This window comes from Mesoplodon bidens (genome assembly GCF_964165515.1).
Source record: "Mesoplodon bidens genome assembly, chromosome: 2".
Lineage (NCBI taxonomy): Eukaryota > Metazoa > Chordata > Mammalia > Artiodactyla > Ziphiidae > Mesoplodon > Mesoplodon bidens.
Window position 1 is genome coordinate 9,836,258 of NC_138177.1, and position 23,226 is coordinate 9,859,483.

General features: G+C 36.0%; 1 protein-coding gene across 1 annotated transcript; it reads right to left on the reverse strand.

Moving 5' to 3' along the window:
* Positions 1 to 89: 89 nt before the first annotated feature.
* On the reverse strand, positions 90 to 18,546 carry RGS21 (regulator of G protein signaling 21). Its single transcript, XM_081218845.1, has 3 exons — positions 18,507 to 18,546; positions 15,223 to 15,389; positions 90 to 504 (listed from the first exon to the last, which is right to left on the reverse strand). The coding sequence occupies exons 1-3, from the start codon at positions 18,529 to 18,531 to the stop codon at positions 301 to 303; spliced, it is 396 nt and encodes a 131-aa protein (XP_081074971.1). The 5' UTR covers positions 18,532 to 18,546; the 3' UTR covers positions 90 to 300.
* Positions 18,547 to 23,226: the final 4,680 nt, after the last annotated feature.

Here is a 23,226-nt window from a genome sequence, read left to right on the forward strand (position 1 = left end):
ACTTATGGTTTGAGTGTATTATATGTCTATAAACTTCCTTTGTACTCTCCCAGTAGGAGATTTTTAAGTACCTGATAAAATAAACACATTCTAAACAAATGACTTAAACATTCAGGCTTCAGATATAAAATATTATTTTTCTATTGGAGTAAAACATGAATTCTAAACCCTAAAAAAACTTACATTGTGTTTGTATATTTAAAACATTCTAGCCTTGAAGTATAGTGATTGAGTTGATCTATCCTATCACTTGTTTTCCCCCTAATTATAATCTGATTGTTAGTTTGTCATTTAACTTCTTTACAAGAAAGGGAGCCATTTTTTATGATTTCCAACCTGTTTGCTATTTACCAGTTTCTTATAAATCTCTGTCTTTAGAAATCGAGGAAAAGAATCCTTGGCCATCAGACTGTAGATCAACTGCTGAGCCTCATCAAAACATTTGAGAGTTGGTTCTGCAATATTCTTTGAGATGAGGTCCCTGGTACTGAAGTCAATGTTAATCTGTGGAAACATATTTCATCGCATTAGATTAGTTTCATCAAAGAATGCGTGGTTTAAACAGATGGTAGATACACATATGATTTGACATTTTTTTCTAAACACAAAGTTAATCTGATCTAATCTAAACAACAGAGAGGTCACATATTCATTTTCTGAAATGCAGAACACATGCTCAGTTTAATTACATTTCCTAGGTTGAGAGTGTTGGCATTGACGGAGAACAGAGGTCAAGCCTTATTCTGAGATTACAAAAAATGGCAAAGTGAAAGGCAAGCAAGATGTTTTATGATTTTAGATTTCTTTTCCCTCCCATCCTTTATTTCTTTCTAGTATTTTGACCTTAATATGTAAAATGTACTTTTCATAGGCAGAGCAATAATTAGAATTTACTAGGATGGTTTTCACCAATCCATTCCCATTCTCCATACTTCCCCGTGTTGTTTCCCATAATGCTGCTTTTCATCCTAATTTGTATTTCTTTTTGTTTGCCAAAATGGACCAAATAACACCCCCTTTCACGGACCACCATGCCTCCCATGGAATATACATATATATGTGTGTGTGTGTGTGTGTGTGTGTATTATACGTATATTCTTGTCCCTTGAGCACTACCACATGTAGCTGTTCTCAGCAAGGTGTAATAGAGATCTATTATATTGAACACACCATTCACCTGCAAATCTGTAAAATGCCCCAAACCTTGTGGAGATACTTGTCCAATTTTACCCATATTCCAGGATATATTTTGAGAAGCAGAAACTTTCACATCCAAGTTGTTTTACTTAAACTGAAAATACTCATGAAGCACGAAAGAGATTTGAATCTTAAAATTCAAAGCTCACCAAAGGCAGGTGCTATATCTTATTTATCATTTTATTTCTTGGCACTTAGCCAATTATCTGCCACATAATAGGCAGTCAGTAAATATTTGTTGAATAGAATTATAATGTCTCTTGGTAAAATGTGGGAGACTATAAAAATGCCAGAATTTGGGGGTCTGGTAAAAGACTATAAATGACAATTTGTGTTTATTGAATTGAAGTTAAAAGATAGGCAGGTAGACCTTCAATCAAATCTCTCCTCTGCTACTTACTTGCTATTCATATGAGTAAAGCAAGTTCTACAGTTTCCTTCAATTTTTGATTTCTATGGTGTAAAAGAGGATAATAATATCTGTCTTAAAGTGTTTTAAGGACTAAATGAGATAAGTAATATCAAACTATTTCAGTATTATTATTGTAGGAAAAGAACAAAAGAAAAAAACTTTATTTTGAAAAGAATCATCAAAGGCCACTATTTGCTCACTGATATTTTCTTTCTTTAGTGATGTCAGCTACTCAGGGATCCAGATTACATCTGCTTTGTACTTCTTTGATCATCCTTTCAGATCCTCCATCAAAGTTCCAGATGAAATGCTGCAACTTCCTCGAAGGAATCAATTTCTGCTTCTTCATACAGGAAGATGGTGTGGAGTACTGGTAAGATTTTACGATAGTTTTCCAATCTGTGCTCTAACACTTATGATGTTGCTGACCTGGGGTGAGTTACTTTCATATTTTCAAGCTCTGCTTTTTTATCTTGAAGCTTGGCCATTCTTGACTGAGTGATTTCAAGAATTAAAGTGAGGTGATCCATACAATCATTGATTCCAAAAATATTTTGGAGTATGTTATGTGCCAGGTGCTTTCTATATTTGGGGAAAATGCTATATACTTTCTATGCAGTCTTAGTATTATACTAATACTATAAATAGTATTATGTTATATTTACACTTGAAGGATGAGAAGAAGCAGGTTCTCTAAGAATCTGGGGAAGACCATTTCTGGCAGAATAAACAAATGCAGAATCCCTGAGGCAAGAAAGAATTGGTTGTGTTTGAAGAGCCTCGTACCTGCATGGCAGGGGTGCAGGGTGTGAGGAAAAAGTTCCTGTGACCAGGTTGGGAGAGGAGGTCGAGGCGAAGTCTTGGGGGGCTTATGTGCTTTGGGAAGGGGTTCTTATCTTCCCCCTAGAAGCAATGGGAAGACACTGAAGTGTTCTGAGTGGGGAGGTGGCATGATGACATGTCATGAATCTCGTATAGTGCCTGCCTCATGGACGGAATCAATGAGTAGTGGGTATTACCAAGATCTTGTAGTGGTTTCTGAACATCTAGTATAATCTGTCTCATAAAGCCTATCTTGTGTTGTGGGGATATGAGAATATACGTTGCCCGTTTCCTCCTTCAGCTATGCTGTTTGTTCTTTAATGGTGTCGTCTGCAATTTGTTGAACTTTATATCCCCCATAAAGGTAAATATCGCCAGTTAACTCCTTTAGGCCTTCAGTCATTGGGTGAGTTTCCACTGATAGCAGGGCCAGTGTGTGCCTGGTGCAGAGTGCTGCCTTATTATTTTAATCAGAACTGAACACCTTCAGTATCTCCTCATTCCCTACTTAAAAAGCCCAGAGCCCCGATCTTGGCATTCATGACCTATACAATATGGTCCAAACCTATACATTTTTCTCCTCTCCGTGTGCCCTGTTTCCCCACTAAGGTAGACACTGCCCCTCAAATGTCTTATATTTTGTTACGGATGAATATTTTCCCATACCATCCCAGTCTAGCTGAAAATCACTCCTTCTCACCTAAGTCTTTTGCAATCTTTTATGTCCTTAAGACTACATTCAAATAGCATCTACCTTGTGAGGTTTACTTGTAGACTTTTCCCCTTTTCTGACCTCTGAAAGGGCTTTGGGTTACTTAGATAAGGTTTACATTTTGCCTGCCCCTCACGATGCCTTGCACAGTGTAAGGATTCAATAAATGCATGTTGTATAAACAAAGTGAAAAAAGCTTCTACATTTGTTAAAAATCATGGTAAAATTTTAAGCAAAACTATTCCATTTCAATATAATACTGATAATTAATATTACTTGTTCAGATATACTAAGCTTGTACTTCTGACTTATCCCTCTCACTTTTCTGATTTGCCTGTTTTCCTACCAAGAAGCTGCCAACTGCCAGCTATTGATAGCTAAGTGATGAGCAGAGACACCATTCCCAGGGGATAATCAGTAGTCTTTTGAAGCTGTGTCTTGGCAATTCAGTTTAATGTCAGTGACAAAATATCACACCCACGTGTTTGTATAATTGTCATTATTTTTCTCCAAATTGTTCAAGCTGGAAACATAAGAATCATCTCTGCCACCTCTTTTACCCTCTGATCTCTCTCCCTCTCTCTCTCTTTCTCTTTCTCTCTCTCTCTCCCTCTGTGTATGTGTGTGTGTGTATATATATGCTTTCCTTATTCACCTTTTATTTTGTAATTTCACAGTGGTGTTCTTCATTCTCACTCCTATCTCTCCAGTTTAAAGTTTTATAACGTAATCTCTTCCCTAAACCATGGAATCTACCTCTTACCTGATACCTCCCCTTCTACATACTGTGGACAGCATTACTATATCAATTTCACCAAAATATCACTTTCATTGTATGAATGTTCAGCTGACAAAGCATTATTTTCTATAACATAAAATTTAAACATTTTACCCTGGCATTTGAACTTCCTCATACCTGGACTTCAAAGTGTTGTTTTGAAATCATCTCCTACTTATCTTTGGTGATATACACAAAGTTGGTCTACTTTCTGTTCCAAAAGTGAATTTTGTATCTAAAGCCCTCGTTTATGCTGTTTCACCATCTAAAACCCCTCTTGCCTCCACAGTTTTATTCTGTACAGATTATCCTAAATCCCTTAGGATTCAGCTTAAGTTGAATATCCTCCAAGAAGCCTTCCCTGATCACAGACGGAAAGTCACTATAATTTCTTTATCATCATACATTATTTTGATGTAAAAATCTTAAGAAATTTGATTTCTTGCTTAAATAGATTTGGATACAATGGCTTCTATTAATGTTAAGTATTCAATCTGATAATCAGAGAGAGAAGATTTGTCACTACAAAGGGAATTCAGTAGCCTGTGGCATGGAATTTACCTGTCTTTTATCTGCTATCTTTTCCCTATTTTTTTCACTAATTCTTTTTTCTCTACATGTCCCTCAAAATATGAGCAGAGCAGATATGCATTTTCTAAGTTCTGGGCCAAGTCTTCTCTTCCTGAGTTTTTTTCCTTGGTGACTTTGTCTTCTCCCATTTTCAAATATTTAAGCAATGTCATTATCTCTAAAATAATCCTAATAATGTTTAAAGATGATTACCTTAACTGTAAATAGTAATAGTTAACATTCATCAGATACTACTACTGTTGTGCTAAGTCTTTATTGGCTACTTTATATCACACACACACCTGTAAGATGGAGAGTATTATCATCCCTATTTTTCTGGGGAAAAAATAACACCTCATCTGAAAAAGTAGTTGTTTCTTGCTAGTCATTTCTGTAATTTATTCATTTAAAGTATTTCACTGAATGGGTGCTTAGGAATTATGCTAAGATCTGACTATATAAAGATGATTACATTGAAAGTCAGTCAAGAAGACAGATTTTGAGAAAGTAATCCAAAGGGAAAAATATACCTTCTGAAAAAAAAGCTTTTTGAAAGAAATGAGATTGTAAGCTGATCATCAAGGTATTATTATGGGTATATAAGTTTAAGGAAGGGACTTGGACATGGGAGGGAAAACTGGAAGAAGCCCAGTTGGTTTTCAGGAGGAAAAGGGCAACAGTTTGGAAATGCATGAAGGTCCAGACCACATAGACTTCTATAGGTCTTGTTAAATAATTTTTAATTAACCTGAGAGCAATGAGGAGAATTTTAAGTACAGTACTGATAATAAACACATGTTTGAAAAAACATATCACTGGCTGCTATGTGGTATAACAACTAGGTGTGGATAAAGGGAAGAAAAGTTAGGAAGTCATACTAGAAATTCAGGTGGTCAATCTTGGTGGATTAGGCTGGGTCGTGTCACAGAGAATGGAGGGAAATGCATAGCTTTCAAAGATATTTAGAAAGTAGAGTAGACGGAACTTGTGATTGAATATTTATGAGCTGGGATGAGGAACAAAATCTTTAAGAATGACTGGATTTTAGAAATATTCTGAAGAATGAGATGACAAAGTGTTGATGGGTTGGATAAGGCATGTAAGCAGAAGAGAAGAACCAAGGATGACTATCAGCTATTTAGCCAGAGCAAAAAGAATGGAGTTGCCATTAACCGAGATGGAGAGACTCAGGTAAAAGAAAGTTTTGAGAAGAAAATTAGGACTCAGATTTGTGTTTAAGTTTGAGATGCCCTCTTAAAGCCAGAGGGCTGGAAGAGATCACCAGGAGAGTAAATGTAAGCAGATAGTAGAGGAGAACTGCCTCCTCTCATGATAGTGTGTGCTGGGTTATGAGTAGGAACAGCAAAATAAGTTGTTAAAGAGTAGTGAGGGCTTCCCTGGTGGTGCAGTGGTTAAGAATCCGCCTGACAGTGCAGGGAACACGGGTTCAAACCCTGGTCCAGGAAGATCCCACATGCCACGGAGCAGCTAAGCCCATGTGCCACAACTGCTGAGCCTGCGCTCTAGAGCCTGTGAGCCACAACTACTGAGCCCACAGGCCACAACTACTGAAGCCTGCGCACCTAGATCCCATGCTCCACAACAAGAGAAGCCACCGCAATGAGAAGCCCACATACCACAGTGAAGAGTAGCTCCCGCTCGCCACAACTAGAGAAAGCCCGCGTGCAGCAACGAAGACCCAACACAGCCAAAAATAAGTAAAAATGAAAATAAATAAATTTATTTTTTAAAAAAGGGGGAGTCAGTAAGAGAAGAAGAAATTGAGTCCTAGAAGCCAACTGAAGATAGTATTTCAATTAAGAGAGGGTGATCACTGTTGTTAAATGCTCCTGAGGAGTCAATCCAGGTGAGGTTTGAGAATAGTCTACCCAAAGTGCCTTGTCTTTTTTTGTTGTTGTTTCTTTTTTTTTTTTTGCCTTGTCTTTTCTTCTTGACTTCCCTGAAATTTCAGTATCAGGACAAAAGTGAAAATATTAGGCCTAATATATATTTGGACACATACATTCCTTTAATATAATCACTTTTGAAAGCATTTCTGTGAACTGCACCCCCAACTTTGCGTTCATCTCAAATTTGACTTTTGGCTGAGTTGTTGTATCAATTTCTATCTCAAAAAGTAAGAACAGAGGAGATGTTAATCTTGGAGTAGATTGAAGGCAGACATCTTATCAGGTAGTAACCCTCTAGAGATGCAGACCTTCCAACTGTGTGGTCTTGAGTCCCTCCTGAGCTGCTTGGGAATTGCAGGGAAGCTTAGACTCGGCTGAGTATCTCAAATTAGTAGGTCCAGAGCATGGGCTGAATGTCCTGTTGACTGATGAAATAAACACAGTTATATCTATATTATTTACCGATGTGAATAATCACTTGCATTTTGTTTCTACGGATACACTTAAGTTTCAAGGATACTGGGAAATACCTTTAATTTGCTTATTTTTCAAAAGGTCATGAATTATCTTAGCTATCTGAGACCACTGCACTGCCAATCTCAGAAAACAAGACTTAGGCTTGTGATTCTCATGGAATGACAGCTGAGATGTCATCGCAACTGTTTAGCAGCTTTTAAATCCTGTCAGTTTTGAAAAGACCTTGACACAGCTGACATTGACAACAATCCATTGCATTAAAATGACTACGTTCTGACTGGTGTTTGTGATGGTTGTTTAAAAACGATTATATTATAATAAGCCAGAGATATTTTAATACTCAGGTGATTTTGATAACTGCAAGTTATGCAAGCCAATTCCTCATTTCTATACTAGCAGTTTTAAATTCTTTTGGCTTCCAACAAATTATTTCAGCAGGAAGAATGCATTTTAAACTGTACCTTTTGGCTCTCTTGTGACCCTGAACTGTGCTTTATATATTTTTACATAATTTGAATGAAAAGTTCTCAGTTGAGCTCTCACATTCAAATGAGATAGACTTTTCCTCATTTAGAATGTATAGTGTAGCAGGAGACTGTCGTTATGCAAAAAGTGTGTGCATGCATATGTAAAACGCCTTGCTCAAATAGGGCAGGCAGCTTCCTAGACCTCATTCACAACAGAGCTTAAAAATTACTATTCAAATTAAAGCCGCCTATAATCATGTTTTTGGTTACATAATTCTGTTTAATCACCACTAAAACCTCTAGTATTACTTCGTTTTTGGCATCATTAAAGGCACACGAATATCCTGAAATATATTCTCAAGGGCTGCTATTAAAGTTGAGAATAGCCAAGTTTGTAACATCGAGAAGGAATCCGTCCTGCGCAGGACTGTATCCTTTTGTGATGATTGGTTTTAAAGACAGAAATAAGTGACACGGGTTGGGAGGCAGTACTAATACCTTAAATTGGACAAGAGAAATGGAAAAAAAAATCAAATGTATGTGATCATAACATATAAAAGCATGATGGATATGGATTGTTAAAAATAGATGTAGATAGCAAATGTTATCTGGAGCAGCTGAAAGAGAGTCAGATTGACTGGTTTCCTTCACCAACCCCATCATGCTAATCCAAGATTAATTTAAGTAGCGCAGGGACATGTGCAAATTCAAATAGCAATAGCCAGGACATGGAAGCAACCTAAATGTCCATCAACAGAGGAGTGGATAAAGAAGATGTGGTACACATATACAATGGAATATTACTCAGCCATAAAAAGGAACAAAATTGTGTTATTTGCAGAGATGTGGATGGACCTTGAGACTGTCATACCGAGTAAAGTAAGTCAGAAAAAGAAAAATATTATATATTAATGTATATATGTGGAATCTAGAAAAATGGTACAGATGATCTTATTTGCAAAGCAGAAATAGAGACACAGACGTAGAGAACAAAAGTATGGATACCAAGGGGGGAAGGGGGGATGGGGTGAATTGAGAGACTGGGACTGACATATACACACTACTATGTATAAAATAGATAACTAATGAGAACTGACTGTATAGCATGGGGAACTCTACTCAGTGCTCTGTGGTGACCAAATAGGAAGGAAATCCAAAAAAAAGGGGTTATATATATACCTATGGCTGATTCACTTTGCTATATAGCAGAAACTGACACAGCAGTGTAAAGCACCTATACTTCAATAAAAAAAAAAAAACAAACAGCTGAGCATTTTGTTTTTGAGTTGAAATGCAGCAATCATTCTTTCAGAGGGCCAAAATGATACTGCAGGTTATTAGAAGAAATATTCCTGCCACTTTGTTCTGCTTTATAGTTTAAGAAGTTATACAAATTAGAGGGAATATGAGAAGAGAAATACAGCTTTTGATAGAAAGGAAGATAGACTCTGTGTGACAAGATAATTTTATGCTTTTGCCTTTAGCATAAACACCAAGGTTCCCAGTCTGTGTCATGAACATTGAAAATTAGTAGTAGATCTAAGAAAGGAATTTAACATGTAAAAGCCTGGGCAGAAGACCTACGTCCTCATGAGCTGTGTACCTTAATGACTGTAGGACCCATCATTTTCTCTCTAAGGCTCAGTTCATTTTTCACCTGTATAAGGTAGATGATTGTAATGCCTCCCTAAGACAGTGAACATGGTGATCAAATCAGATAGTCCATGTGAAAGCCCTGGACAGATGTGGCTTATGGTTTCTTTAGCTCTGCTTTTCTTTCTTTCCCCCTCTCACTCCCCCTTTTCCTTCTCCTCCTCCTTTCTTTCTCTCTCTGTCTCTGTCTCTCTCTGTCTCTCTGTCTCTGTCTCTCTCTTCCTTTTTAAGAGATCCCTTTAGTTTAAGATGAAATAAATACAAAGCAGAAATCACTGGGTTGCAGGAGGTGCTCTTGCCTGCACTTATACTCCGAGGCACCCAGTACTAGGCTTCTTTCACTACTGCACTAGCCTTCTAGGCACCAGTGGGTCCTTCAGTTGACCTCCACTTCCACTACTGTCATCCTTTCCTCCTCCCATTTTGTCGTGTTTCCGTCTACACTCAAATTTCTGACCAAAGCTTACTAATTAACTTCTTTTGAGGTACATTTCCTGATCCCTTAGACTTGGATTTTTCTGTTGCATGCAACCGCATCACCTGTATTTCCCTATCTCAACACTCATGAAAGTTTATTTTAATTATCTTTTTTAACTACAGTTTTCCCACCACGATGGTTAGCTTTATTTATTCAGAGACTGTCTTTTTCTTAGTGGCACCAGCAAGGTGCTTGGTATGTAATAGACACCTATCTATTGATTAGTGTACAAAAACTTAGGAAATTAATAAACAAGCAAACATTTTATCTGGAGGTGATTCAGTAGCTGGGGGGCACTGTTGGCAAGCAGCAACTTGTGGGGCAGGACCAAGACTCAAAATAACATCAGCACATTGCGGAAGTGACACTTAAAAAATGCAAAGAAAATAGGAATACAAAATGGAAAATACGAAACTGGCATTCCAGTAATATCAGGAAGCACCTCTAGTTGCCCATGGGCTTCTCTCTACCAAGAATTCATATATCTATCTCTTCCCTCAAGACTCAGTTTAAAACTAACCTCATTTAAAATAAAGGCCTTATCTCAATATCCTGCCTCAGAACTATTCAATCATTATGTCCTTTTAGGTATAATGCAAACAATTTCACCGCTTACTTTTCTTTTTTCTTTTTTCTTTTTTGCACTTAATCATTTGTTGCTTTCCTATTTTTTTCTTAGAAAAAAATAGCAAAGTTCTAGAAATTAGAACTTAATTTAGTCCTAGAAATCAGTTCTAGAAATTTCATTTTTTAACCCAATTAGGTTGAAAGTTTCTTTTGAGCCAAACCATAGTTTCAACCTGTTTTATTTTCTTGCATTTCCTTATTGAGCTGCCTTATTCACACAAAACATTGCATTATACTTCTGTGTTTATTACCTGTTCTCTTGCCTAGACCCAGCTTCCCTTCCAATGGAGGGAATTTATCTAATGAAGGTGAATCGTAGGCACAGAATAAGCACCTATTGATGTGAAATCAAAATACAAGTCAATAAATAACATTGTACTACAATAAAAATAAAAGCAAAAAATCCAGACACAGGTATTTTAAAAAGTGTCCTGCATAACCCATTAAGACATCTTTTCCTTTATGACTATAGTTTCTTCTGTTTCATGTTATGATGTCCTCACATTTAATAAATACATTTAGGAATTAAATATTTTGTACTAACATTTTTTACTTAAGAAACTGCCCATGTATTTGTTCCTGGATTGGTCATACTATGAAGTTAAATTTATATAAGTTTTCAACATTACAATGTAGTATGATTTGGAACATTTTCTAATCTCACAGAATGACAATCAACATGGTTTTCTCTTTAATCACATATTTTCCATCTTGACCAATTTTCTTTCTAATATAAGGGAGTGATGATACAAACATAATGTATATAAATGATATAAATAAAACATAAATACTTAAAATATGTCAGTGTCTTAGCTGAATATAAAAATATTATTTCAATTTTTTGAAGATTTACATTCCTTTGAAACGAAGTAAGAGTTTTTTGAAAATTTCCGAATATTATGAAATTAGTGGTCCAAATTGAAGGAAGAATAAATACAAGTTTAAGAATTTTTTTTCTTTGCCACTCACAAGTTCTTACTGTGTGCAAAGTAAGGCCACTTCAAAATATATATTGCTTATCTAATAATTTTCTCGTTTTCAAATCACTTAGTCAAAATATCTGGCTCACACTTATTTTTTTTTCCTGCAGTACCTTCTGAAAAAATTTAGGTACAATCCATTCAATGAGTAGCTCTTTCTATCTGAAACTAGTGATTTGCTGTCATGTTTTTCTAATTTGTGTTCACGTATATACATTTATCAAGTCTTTTAAAGTGGCTTTTCCTCAAGTGTTCTTTGAAGTTAGTTAATGGATGTTTTCAGGTAGATTCAGTAGCACGTACAGTGACTTGTGTAAGGAAAAAAGGGATTAACAGTAGAAGCTAACACAACATTATAAAGCAACTATACTCCAACTAAAAAAAAAAAAAAGGATTAAAACTTTTTAAAAACTGTTCTGCCCCACTAAACACTAGACACTTGATCTCATTCATCATTCTCATCTCTCCTGTGTGGTTGCTACATGCTTTTTCATAGATACGTTTTTAGATGTGGAAACTAAGGCTCAAAGGGGTGAAATAGATCACCACAAGATTACAGTATTTGAATCTGTATCTCTAACCTTTAGGTTTTCCACCGCATCACATGATAGTGTAGAAACCGGAGAGATGGTAACACTGTAAGGGAGAGGGCATGAGGTCCACTGCGATTATTATCATCTCTCATAGAGACCTGAAACTTCAATTTTTGTGTGCAGTTTTGCCTATTAGAATAGGAAACTGAGAACCATTAGTAACATCAATTTATAGATAGGGATCATTTAGTAAATTTAGTATAGTCTAATTGTAAATTATCTATTTGCATCAAATAAAAATTATTGTCATGCTTGCAATTTTATAGATGAGAAAACAAAGACATAAAAAGTTGAAAAGAAACTAAATGGGATTTAATAGACATCTGGATAACGTGACCTTGTCATTGTTCTCTGTTTTAGGGTTTTCTACCAAGGAAATTGGTTATAATTTTGATTCTTTATGAGAGTCAGTTTTACAACTATAATTGAATATAGAAAAATGGAGAATACTTTCATATGAATCTCATTCTTGAATTAATTTTCCACTTAGGAAAATCATATTTTCCAGCCTCCATATCAAATACATCACTTTGTCATGTGAAGCCCGCCTACTAGATAAATCTAAGCTACTTCCCACCCTCTCTTTATCTCTATTGCTGCCTGGCCAGCCTTATCCCCCTGCTTCTTGTCAATAGTATCCAAATGCTTGTGATTTCTGGAAAACGCTAGGGAGCTTTGTACATCCAGGCTACACACTGTGCCCTCAGTTTGAGATATTCTTTTTTCATTTGCTCTCTTGATGAATATTGCTCTTTTTTTTTTTTTTTTTTTTTTTGCGGTACGCGGGCCTCTCACTGTTGTGGCCTCTCCCGTTGCGGAGCACAGGCTCCGGACGCGCAGGCTCAGCGGCCATGGCTCACGGGCCCAGCCGCTCCGCGGCACGTGGGATCTTCCCAGACCGGGGCACGAACCCGTGTCCCCTGCATCGGTAGGCAGACTCTCAACCACTGCGCCACCAGGGAAGCCCATATTGCTTATTTTTAATGGCATACCTTTTTCATATGTGAACCACCCGGCAAATCTGTCCCTAAATTCTCCAGATAGACTTAATCGCTCTTTCCCACTGTGCTAATAACAAACTTTAATTATTTAAATTAGTATATTGCTTATTTTATATTTGACTGTTTTTTATCACATGTCAATCTCCCCTTCTACTCTGTGACTTCATTGTGGGAACAGGCACTCAAAAAAAAATCCAGGGCTTCCCTGGTGGTGCAGTGGTTGAGAGTCCGCCTGCCGATGCACGGGACACCGCAAAAAAAAAAAAAAAAAAATCCATTTAATGAATCATACTAACAGTCATATTATATTTAACGTATAACTGATGGACTATAGAGAGATACCTTGAAGAGAGCAATTGGTATATAAGAGACAAATGCACCTTAGTAATTGGAATTGGAAATAATTAATGGCAAGTAATTAGAAAGATAATGACTGTTGTAAATGTATATACACACTTCTTTGTCTTCAATGAGAATTTTGTCATACCCAATAATAATCTTTTTAGACACTTCAAGGAGACAATATAATCTATTATTTGAAAAGCAGCCATAAATTTAATTATATTTTATGTAGTAAAAATTAATTAGATGGACAAATTATTAAAAAGTATGAAAGTTTTATATCCTAAAATAGTAACTGTACTATTTTTTAAATTATTACCATATAAATTTATTTTGGACGGGAAGATTAGAAAAAAAAAAAAACTATTTTGTCCAAATTGATAATTTAGTATATATTGTAACTTTGAATACAGCTATAATTAAAAGATTACATTTCTTACTAGAAGATTTTTTATACATAATATTTGAGAATGTTGTCTTAAAATAATCATTCAGTAGATGGATTCATAAAGAAGAAAAACATCTGGCTTTCAAACCAATACCACAATAAATAGGATACCTCTAGAGTAGATTTCAAAGCCTTTTAGGGAATGAGACATTAATCAGCTTGACAAATCTTATATAATACATTTTCAGTTTTCTGGAATTATTTATTGATTTTTAGATAGTGACTGGGAAATGAATGTTGAAATAGCTCCACAGGAGTTATGTTCTTTTCTCTTTCCCCCTTTGAATTTCAGGCTAAGCTTCAATTGTTTCACTTGTCTGTGATGTTATACTTTACCAATATATGCTACAGTAATTAATGTCCATCTAAAACTTGAACTATTGATACGGCAACTTTATGCCCTAGATTTTCGGAAATGTTTGCATTTCATCTATGCTGTCCTCTGTTCTTACTAGTACATAACTTCTCATACCATGAGTTTTAATTTTGGATTAGAAAATTTAGTAACTGTCACTTAGGGGGATATCAGTATTTCAACTCTAGGGAAAGATGATGACTTGTGCTAGTGGTTTATGTTTGGCGCTAGTAGTTTCATATAGGTTCCTGTTTGCTGCTTATGCATTAAAACTGTCTGCATATGTTATATTTAGTGAGGAATCAAAGAAGTTTTAAAATATATAGTTAAACATTAAGGGGGTGTGCAGAGATGATCATGGTTTGGTTCTGGAAATGAAGTAAAATATAAATGAGATGTTACACAGATAAAACCCTTTATGGGGTCTATTCTTGGAGGCATTGCAGGTTTCTCTCTAAGGCCCTTTCTACACACTTGCCCCTCAGCCCCAGCTAGTGATCTAATCTTTATATCAGAATGGCTCCCCTTTGATAGTTTAATAAGGAAGACCTCTGCCCCAAGAAGGTACTTAGCCAGAGGGGCTGAGAGGGCCCTGCCCCCCTGCTGGTTTCCCTGGTAACCGATGAGCCAAGCTGATGGCAATTCTCCCTATAAATGGTTACCTCCCTATTCCCCCCACCCCGACTCCCCTGCAACATCGGCCACCACGTCATGCCCGCCGTCCACCACACGTGGTGGGGTGTCGCTCCAGGACCTTGATTCAGACATTTAAGCTCTGCCATCCTTTAAACCATTGATGACTCTTCCGCTGACTCCGGGCTCTTTCTTCTATCTTGAAGCTGGGCAAGTGCAGGCCTCGTAGGCCAGCGGGGTACAGCCCAACACCCATCAATGAAATAAACGTAAGCAAACCCCTCTTTTGGAAGGGAAGACATTATTATATGCTGTTTGTGGGTCTCCAAAGTATTAAATGTAAAGAATTTACACTGTTAGTAGTTGTTTTTTCCCTCACATACATACCTTTTTGATTTTACAAATTTTATTCCAAATTGACCTCCGTGGTTTACAAAAGGGAAAATGAAAGTGAATTTGAAATCCAGCAGCACATTTAAGTAGGATTTCTGTAGAGCTGTTTATTTTTGACATATTAGACTATTTTTAAGAGCCTGCGTGTTGTGCTCAGAAAACAGAAACCTTTAAGCGCATAGAAGGTGCTTAAAAATATTTGCTGAATCAGTGCCAGAGGATCACGGTAAGGAACTTCTTTTCGAATTTACCAACATTTCCTGTTTGAATACATAGTGACAATTTAATTTCCCTCAAGATGGACTTAGCGCCTTTCAGTTGGGAGCAGATTTGTTAGCACATAAATATTCACTATTGTGGAATATTTCACTCACCTCTTTAGGGGCATCAGCTTCAAAGAATTCAGAATAAATCATCTTGGCTTTGGAAGCAATTTTTTCTGCACTTTCTGTTTTCTTAAAGTCTTCACAGGCAAGCCAGAACTCAACATTTTCTTCACTGAACTCTGATTTTAGGAATGTTCGAAAAGCATCTAGACCAGCTATAAGATATATGAGAAAAAATTTGTATATCACATAGTGCAGTCATACGACCAAAACAAGTACGTTGTATAGGGTGAGCATTTGAGGATTCGGTGGCAAATATTTATCATCCCTCTAAATATAACATTTATATATTTTAGTTTTTAACTTTAGAAAACTTTATTTTGGATCAGTAGTCATAAACATAAAACATTTATATCTGTATTTCTACAATTAGCATTTTTTAAATTGAATAATAACAGGTAGTGCTTGAAGTCTGGGATTCCCATAGGTCCCACCTCTTCCCATTATCCTATTTTCAGCCAAATTTACACATTTATTATTCATTGCATTCATAAATAAAGTTTGTGACCACCTGTTTAGACTCTTTCTTTCTCTAGTTTCCACATTAAAATGTGCCCCGAAATCTTCTTTGGCACACCTAGAACTTCTTTGGGAAGGTAATGCTTCTAATAAACCTTTTAAGGCCGAGGATGGTTAAGAGTGGGCCTCTACAGAGGTAGCAGGTTAGAAAGATTACTGTCAAATTCCCAGAGTTGCCTGACCAGTCCTTTCAGTTCGTGTTACTCACTTTCAGTTGGCGCCTTCTGATGGCAGTGTCTGATCATAAGTGAGACTGTGTTTCTCTGAGGAGGAAACACCCTTTGGCGCATTTGTCGCTCAGAGGGATTTGCCTTCCTACACGTTGGTGGGTTTCTCTTCCACCTGCCGTGGGGGCCCCCATGCCTGCACTCAAAGTAGCTCCTCCCTGACTGTGTGCTGAAGGGCTGACCTTTCCGGTCTCAAAGTAGGGAGAAATGAATTTATGGAGAATCGGGGGAAAGGAAAAATTGACCAGCAAAAAAGAAAATATCAGGAAAAAAGTGTATGGAAAAGGGGCCTAAGTTAGCTGTTCATAGGTTGCTGCAGGTTGGAAGGAAAGTGAAGGTTAGTGAGAGAAAATAGAAAAGGGCTTCATGGAGCAAGATTAAAGTGTCTAAATACACTATTAAAACTAGATTTAACAAGTTTTTAATTATTTGAAATAGAGTTGAAATAACAGGTCACTGCAAAGGGTTGTCAGGTACCAATAAAAATTCTCAGTAGAAATATTGGAGAGTGGATGTTGTTAACATGTGAGCACTATAAAACATTCAATTAACTGCACATTTCTTGCATTTAAAAATACATCTGAGAAGCTTCTGAGATTCTGTGACACATATTTGGGTTATAAAAATCCTCTTAGTAACACAGTTAAAATTTTCCATGAGGTCCAAACAATGGTGAATTTGACAGGTCTAAACAGAGTTTAGACTAAAATCTATTTTATATAGGAGATTAAGCAATAATACTGAAAGAATACTGTCGATTCATGTCTGGCACTATTTTATTTGTGTGTCATTAAGGCATATGAAGCTTTTTCCCAATGAGGGTTATCTAAATGCATCCCAGAGACAGGAAGTTAGAGATCAAGAAACTATTGTTATTTTCTTCCCACCTGCTATTTTAATGAAGGGCTACATCAAACTACAACCATTTCCTTCTTTTCTCCTCCTATTGCTCTGTTTGGACACAAGGGAACAGAATAAACAACTAAAACTGGGGCTAGTTATCTCTGTCTTGGACACACTATTGTTGAACTACTCGTCTACTCTATGCATACAATTTGAATGTTCATAGGATGTCGGGTGACTTTGGAATCATATGGTACCTACAATCACTATCATGTCATCTGAGGACTCTCTACAGGAGGGAATGGCTACTGCTTAGGCATAACAGGGGCTGATGGGTAGAATAGGTCAGCAATAGGTGGCGGAAACCACACTAATACATGCGAGACATATCCTCAGGTCACAAGACAAGGAGGTCATATGGTAAGTTGTTTAACCGTTTAAAGCATTAAAAAGCATGGAAACTATTTCTCTGGTTTCATAAAAAGCAAAAACCAAACAGCTTTGCAGATGAATCTATGACTTTTCTGCTTTATGTGGGCATGAGGTACAAAATCCCAGGAGGTTTGCAGGTGGAAGCATTTGCCTTCATCTAACACCTTCCATGTCTCTGTTCTGCGGTGCTGTCCCAGCCGGCTCTCCACCTGCAGATACCTTCCTGAGGCTCTTAGCAAACCTCATCTGTCCCGCTGGTTATGTATTTAAGGAAAAAAGAGACACACCATTTGAAGCTTACAAAAATGCAATTCCATATCTCTGACATCTTTAATATATGTCCTTAGTTGGATCCTAGGTGTATTGTGGATTATTTTATGTCTATGCTTTGGGAATTAGTTATTTGAGAATCATAAAATGAAAGCGTAACTTCATCTATTTCAGTCTAATTGTGTATATAAATAAATAGCCATGAAGAATTTATTCAGCTTTACCCTGTTTTAAACTTTTCTAATATTCTGATATTTACTTTATAAATTTAAAGTGGAAATGCCATTTGATTAGAACAAACAATACTGCATTTCAAACATTTTCTATGTATGTCTCTATAATGTCATTTCTATCCCATATGAAACAGAAATACTGCAAAGCAGGATTATGTATAACAAAAGCAGAATTCTACATATCTTTGTAAATGACTATTTTGTATTAAATTCTTGGCCAAATTTACCTTATTAAGCCATCATATTAATTGAAAATATATATCCACAATGTACATATTAATATATACACACACATTTAAATATGTTTTTGTATTCACTAAAGTAAGAACTCAATTGAAATAAATATTGATACTTAAAAAACTTTATTTTAGCCTGCAAGACATGAAAAACAAGTGATTTATTTAAATTTTCAACTTTTCAATAGTTTGTATGTGTCTTTCAATTTGTAACAAAGGTAGTCATGATTTCCATCAAATGATAATGAGTCTAAGAAAATAACAACTTTATCACTTCCTATTTGGGATTTTCTTTTTGTTTTAACGTTTGGAATTTCTATCATCTTGTCTTATTTTGGACCCAACCTAATTCCATTTAAACTTCAGGCCTGTATAAATTTGTGTGATTTTTGGGAATCTCATTCTTCAAATACTGATCAAACTCATACTGTATAACATGACTACAACTTTCAGAATTTAATGATTTTATTTTAATCATGGTATTTTTAAACCTATTACTAGTTGGATCTTACCTTGGTTGGTTAAAAGTATATCCATATTTTCAGAACACACTGTTGTTTCTGTAGTTGGTGACCTCTGGAAACAACATCTACCCTTGACAATAGCCTTGTGATCTTTTTCTTCTATAACCTGTAGTAATATTTGAGTTATGTGTATTTATTGAATTATATCATTTAAATTAGCTTTGCTTCATGAATTAAACTGCAAAAGGTCAACAAGAATTATATAATGTTTTCCACAGTAGAGAGCAATAGCAAAGCAAAGTGGGATGTAATTTGACATCAGCAAATTATTAATCTAGCCAACAGTGTTAATAATACTTACAAATTCTTGAATTCTAATAAAGGCATGAGAGAGACTGCTCATTGTTCTACATGGCCTCATGAATTTCTTCTCAGCTATATTAATTGTTAATTTATACGGCATTACACTAGTCTATTCCTGAAGAGTTATCATGATAGCAATAATGACGAGTGAACTATTTTCTAAGTTTTCACAGTATACAGCATTGTCCATTTCATAATTATGCATCTTAAAAAAGTTTTTTTTGAGTTTTGATTAAGGATTTCTAACATGTGATGATTTTACAAATGTTTATTTATAGTATTTTGAGAAGTCTTTACCCTACTCTGAGACAGCCTTTATTTCTCTTTAGACTGGTATGCTTCCAGTTCTGGGTTGATTTATTTAAATCTAGGAATCAGTCAGGACAGGGTAATATCTTTTCCAAAGCAGTCAAAAAATTTATTGACTTAAGTCTTCTAAAGAAGGTATACTTTTAGGGATGTGATGTAGAAATAATAAATCAGATTTGAGATATAAACTTTCTGAGCTGTAAATATATCATGCATTATTCCCCTTAATAAACAAAGATCCTGATGAAATAAGCCCCCACCCACAGAAAGCATCGGCTACCCAGAAGAAAAATTTTAGATAATGTAGCTGTGATGTGAAAATGACTTCATTATGGAAAGGAGTGGTCTAATTGAAGGTTTCTATTAAAATGATTGATAATAAAATAAAGTCTCCCATGCAGTCATTCTTATACACTTTTACATTTGCATATCAAGGTGACTAGATGTATGTAGCATCTATGCTACATACATATATGCTACTAGCATATATACTAGTGTGACTGGATCTCTAAGCTTTTTTATTCTATTACTTTGTGTGATTTGCTGCAGTTTTCATCATTTGTGTTAGGAGTGACTCTGCTGTCGCGGTTGTAGTTATATTTTCAGATAGTAATGTCTGTCCTTGTAGAGGCTACGTGGGGAGGCTATGTTGACAGGGAACTCATCTTGCTATCTCCCATTACTTTTATTTCCTATCTCCCATTTCTTTTACTTTCTTCCCCAATGGCAGGCAGCTGACTTTCCTGTCTCCCTTGATCTACTAAATCTTGGGGACACAAGGTTTCCTGTGAAGCCATTTTGAAATGTTTTTTTTCATTCAAATGGACATTTTAAAAGATGTAGGTTGCATTTCCATCTTTCATAAATGCAGAATGGGACCCGACATAAGATCTAATTTTCTGTAGAAGAGCTTGTGTGCACTATGAAAATTGTTACTGTAAAATGTTTACATTATATTTCATATGAGTCAAATATTAGATCTTCTGTCAAATATTAGGAATTCTATCAAATAGTGCTAAAATTATATGATTGCTTAAAACGCATGTGTTTAAAATGTGTGTATTTGTAGATTGAAATTTGGTGGTTAGCATGGTACTCAAATTTCTACTTAGTACCTGTGGAATGTGTATGTTAATGAAGAGGGCAGAGAGTTTTGATCCCTAGTCTGGCCACATAGTACACCCATTTTGAATAAGGAACAGCCATCAAAGAAAAACCCTGAGAAATAGAATCTAGACAGAATCGTTCAAGAATGAACATGTACTCCCCCATTTCTATGTAAGTTGTCTGATGACAGGAAAATATGTTATTATCCAGCACCAAGAACAGTGTATCTGGTTCAAGAAATATTTGTTGGACATGTAAATAAATAATGACTGAACGACCAAACCCCAAATAGTGGCAGGCATTAAAGCCTTCAATGGAAGCAGTGCAGTGGCTTTCAAGATGCTGGTAGATGACCGTGATAAGAAGGTTACTAAAGGTGTTGTTGAATTGTGTTAACTTCAAAGTGTGTTTTGGGTGAGGAAAGAGGAGAAATGACACAAAAGAATCACTAGGCAGCGACAGACTAGGGACCTCACTCTCAACCCTGAGCGTATGAAATTGGAGGAAATGGACAGCATCCATTCTGAAGGCATCAAAGCAAGCCATGTCCTTCAGGGAGAGCCAGAGTTTGCTTAAGGCAAAAACAAAAGGAATATTCAGGGAAGGGCTTGTTGGATGTAAAGGAGTCTTTTTGAAATGGAAGTGTTCAAATGAGTGGTAGCTATTCTTAGTGTCATCATGAATGTAGGGAAGCAGTAAAAACAGAAAAAAAGAGAGCAAAGTCTGGGAGATGGTGTAGAACCAAGGACAAAAGAAAATTCCTAATGTTTTGAATTAGGGAGATATACTAAAATACTATAGATATTCTATAGATATAGAATATCAGTGGAGATACTAGGATATTCTAGTAATATTTAAGGTCCACCAAATACTGACATGGTTGTAAAGGAAAAAGTTGTCCTTCAACCCTCTGAAGAAATACCCCTGCTGGTGTGTGATAATGCCTGGAATGCCCTCAGCTCACTGTTTTCTAATAGATTTCAGATTTGACTTGAGAGGTTCAATTTTGACTACCTGATGTGATGGAAGGGTTGGTTGTAAGGCAGTATTTATTTTTCAGAAGTTAGGTGAAATGCAACTATTTTAAGAAACAGTATTAATTTCCTGTTCAAATTTTTAAATTTGAGGTTGATTGTAATTCTTTGGAAGAGTAATTTCTATATATGAATAAACTGAAAGACAATTTTTATGATAGCACTAAAATGAAAAGCAATGTACTGAATGTTTACAATCTATACCACATTGTGCTAATCATGTCACATACTTTACCTCATTTAATCTTCAAAATGACAGTCTGTTTTAATCCCATGTTACCAATCAGTAAGAAGACATAGATGTTAATAACTGGTGTAATATAACACATATATTAATAGGCAGTTAGAGTTCAAACACAGGTATATCTGCTTGTAACCCAAACTCTTTTTACAATTCTTCCTGGAATGGATGAGTCAATATACATATGCTTATACTTTGTTCATGTTTTGGAACATCTGTAATAAATGTTTCAAATAAATTTTAGGGTGTTTTTCCTGTAATAGAGTTTATTACACGTCACACAAATATTTCCTCTAAATAACAGTTAAATTGTAGTAATTTCTACTCAATAGAAAGTTTTCAGAAGGCAGTGATTCTTCAATTTTGTACATTATCAAACAAAAATAGGACATCTCTTATGTTAGATGTGACTGACAAATAGGTTTTAAATTTTTAGAAACGCAATTATATAAATGCTAAGAAAAATCTATTGAAATAAAATTGGGGATAGAGGGGGTGGCTGATTTAAAAATGGACTGACTGGGTTGAATTTATTTGACAAGTGCTACCTTAAATAAATGGACAGTGTACTTCTCCCTCCCTCCTCTCTCTCTCTCTCACTTTTCTTTTTTTCCCTTTTATTTGGATTTTAGTTGGAACTTTACAAAGATTTTGTCTGGCTCTTCTCCATTGTGTGTTCGCATATATTTCCTGTAAAATTGTGGTGCATAGTCGGGGTAATTTGTGTGTGTGTGTGTATGACTTGACTTGCTTTGAAACTCACTTGTGTATCTGGAGCCAAAATCACACTTACTGTTTCATGGGGCTTTGGCTGATTTCCTTCATTAAACGAGTGCCATCAAGTCCAGCAGTCCCCATATTATGTGTCCAGAGAAGAGCCAGGCCAGATGGGAACTGCGTGAAAGCTACCAGTTATCTTGCTCACTGTGCCCGCTAGAACCAGTTGTATTGCATTTAAAAATGTGGGCTCTGACAACTGAGCTCTCCACACTCAATTAGCGGTTTGCTGGAGAGCGAGATTCACGCAAGGAGCCCACGTGCTCCAGGAAGTGACAGCTGCTGCCTTACCCCTCAGTTAATATCTGTGTTCAAATTTCTCAATCCATGTTGCAACAACGAATAGTTTTTGCAAGGATCATATATATCTTAGGTCTTTAACCTGAACATTTAATAATTTGGGAAAGCTTCACATAAAGGGAGCTCAGTGGGTTTCCTCCACTTTGTAGCCTTTCTTTATCTTAGCAAGTATAAAGAATTAACTGTACAGGCAGGCCATGCATTGTGGACAGATTTTAGAAAAGAAGAAGAAATCAGTGGAGAAAGGAGAAAAAAATAAATCAAGAGGAAAGGCAACAATTAGCATATTTATCATAAATGAAGGAAACAAAACATCGAGACTAATGAAGACTCAAGTGTTTTCATTTGTACATCTTCTGAGACAAAAATAGCTTTAAACAGCAACTCACTTCACTGGCATTTTTTGTTCCACTGTCTGGCTGTCACAGATGATGCTGAATTTCTCTTTCTGACTGATCTTCAAGCTGAAGGGAATGTGACAGCAGGAACATTACAATTAGTGTGCAAATACCTATCCCCTGGGTTACACATCGGCATTCTTTAAATCATGCTATTCTCAGCTTTTTTTCATTTTGCTGTTAACTTTTCACTGGTCAGAACACTTAAACTTCTAAGTAACAAATAACTCTTGGAAGGA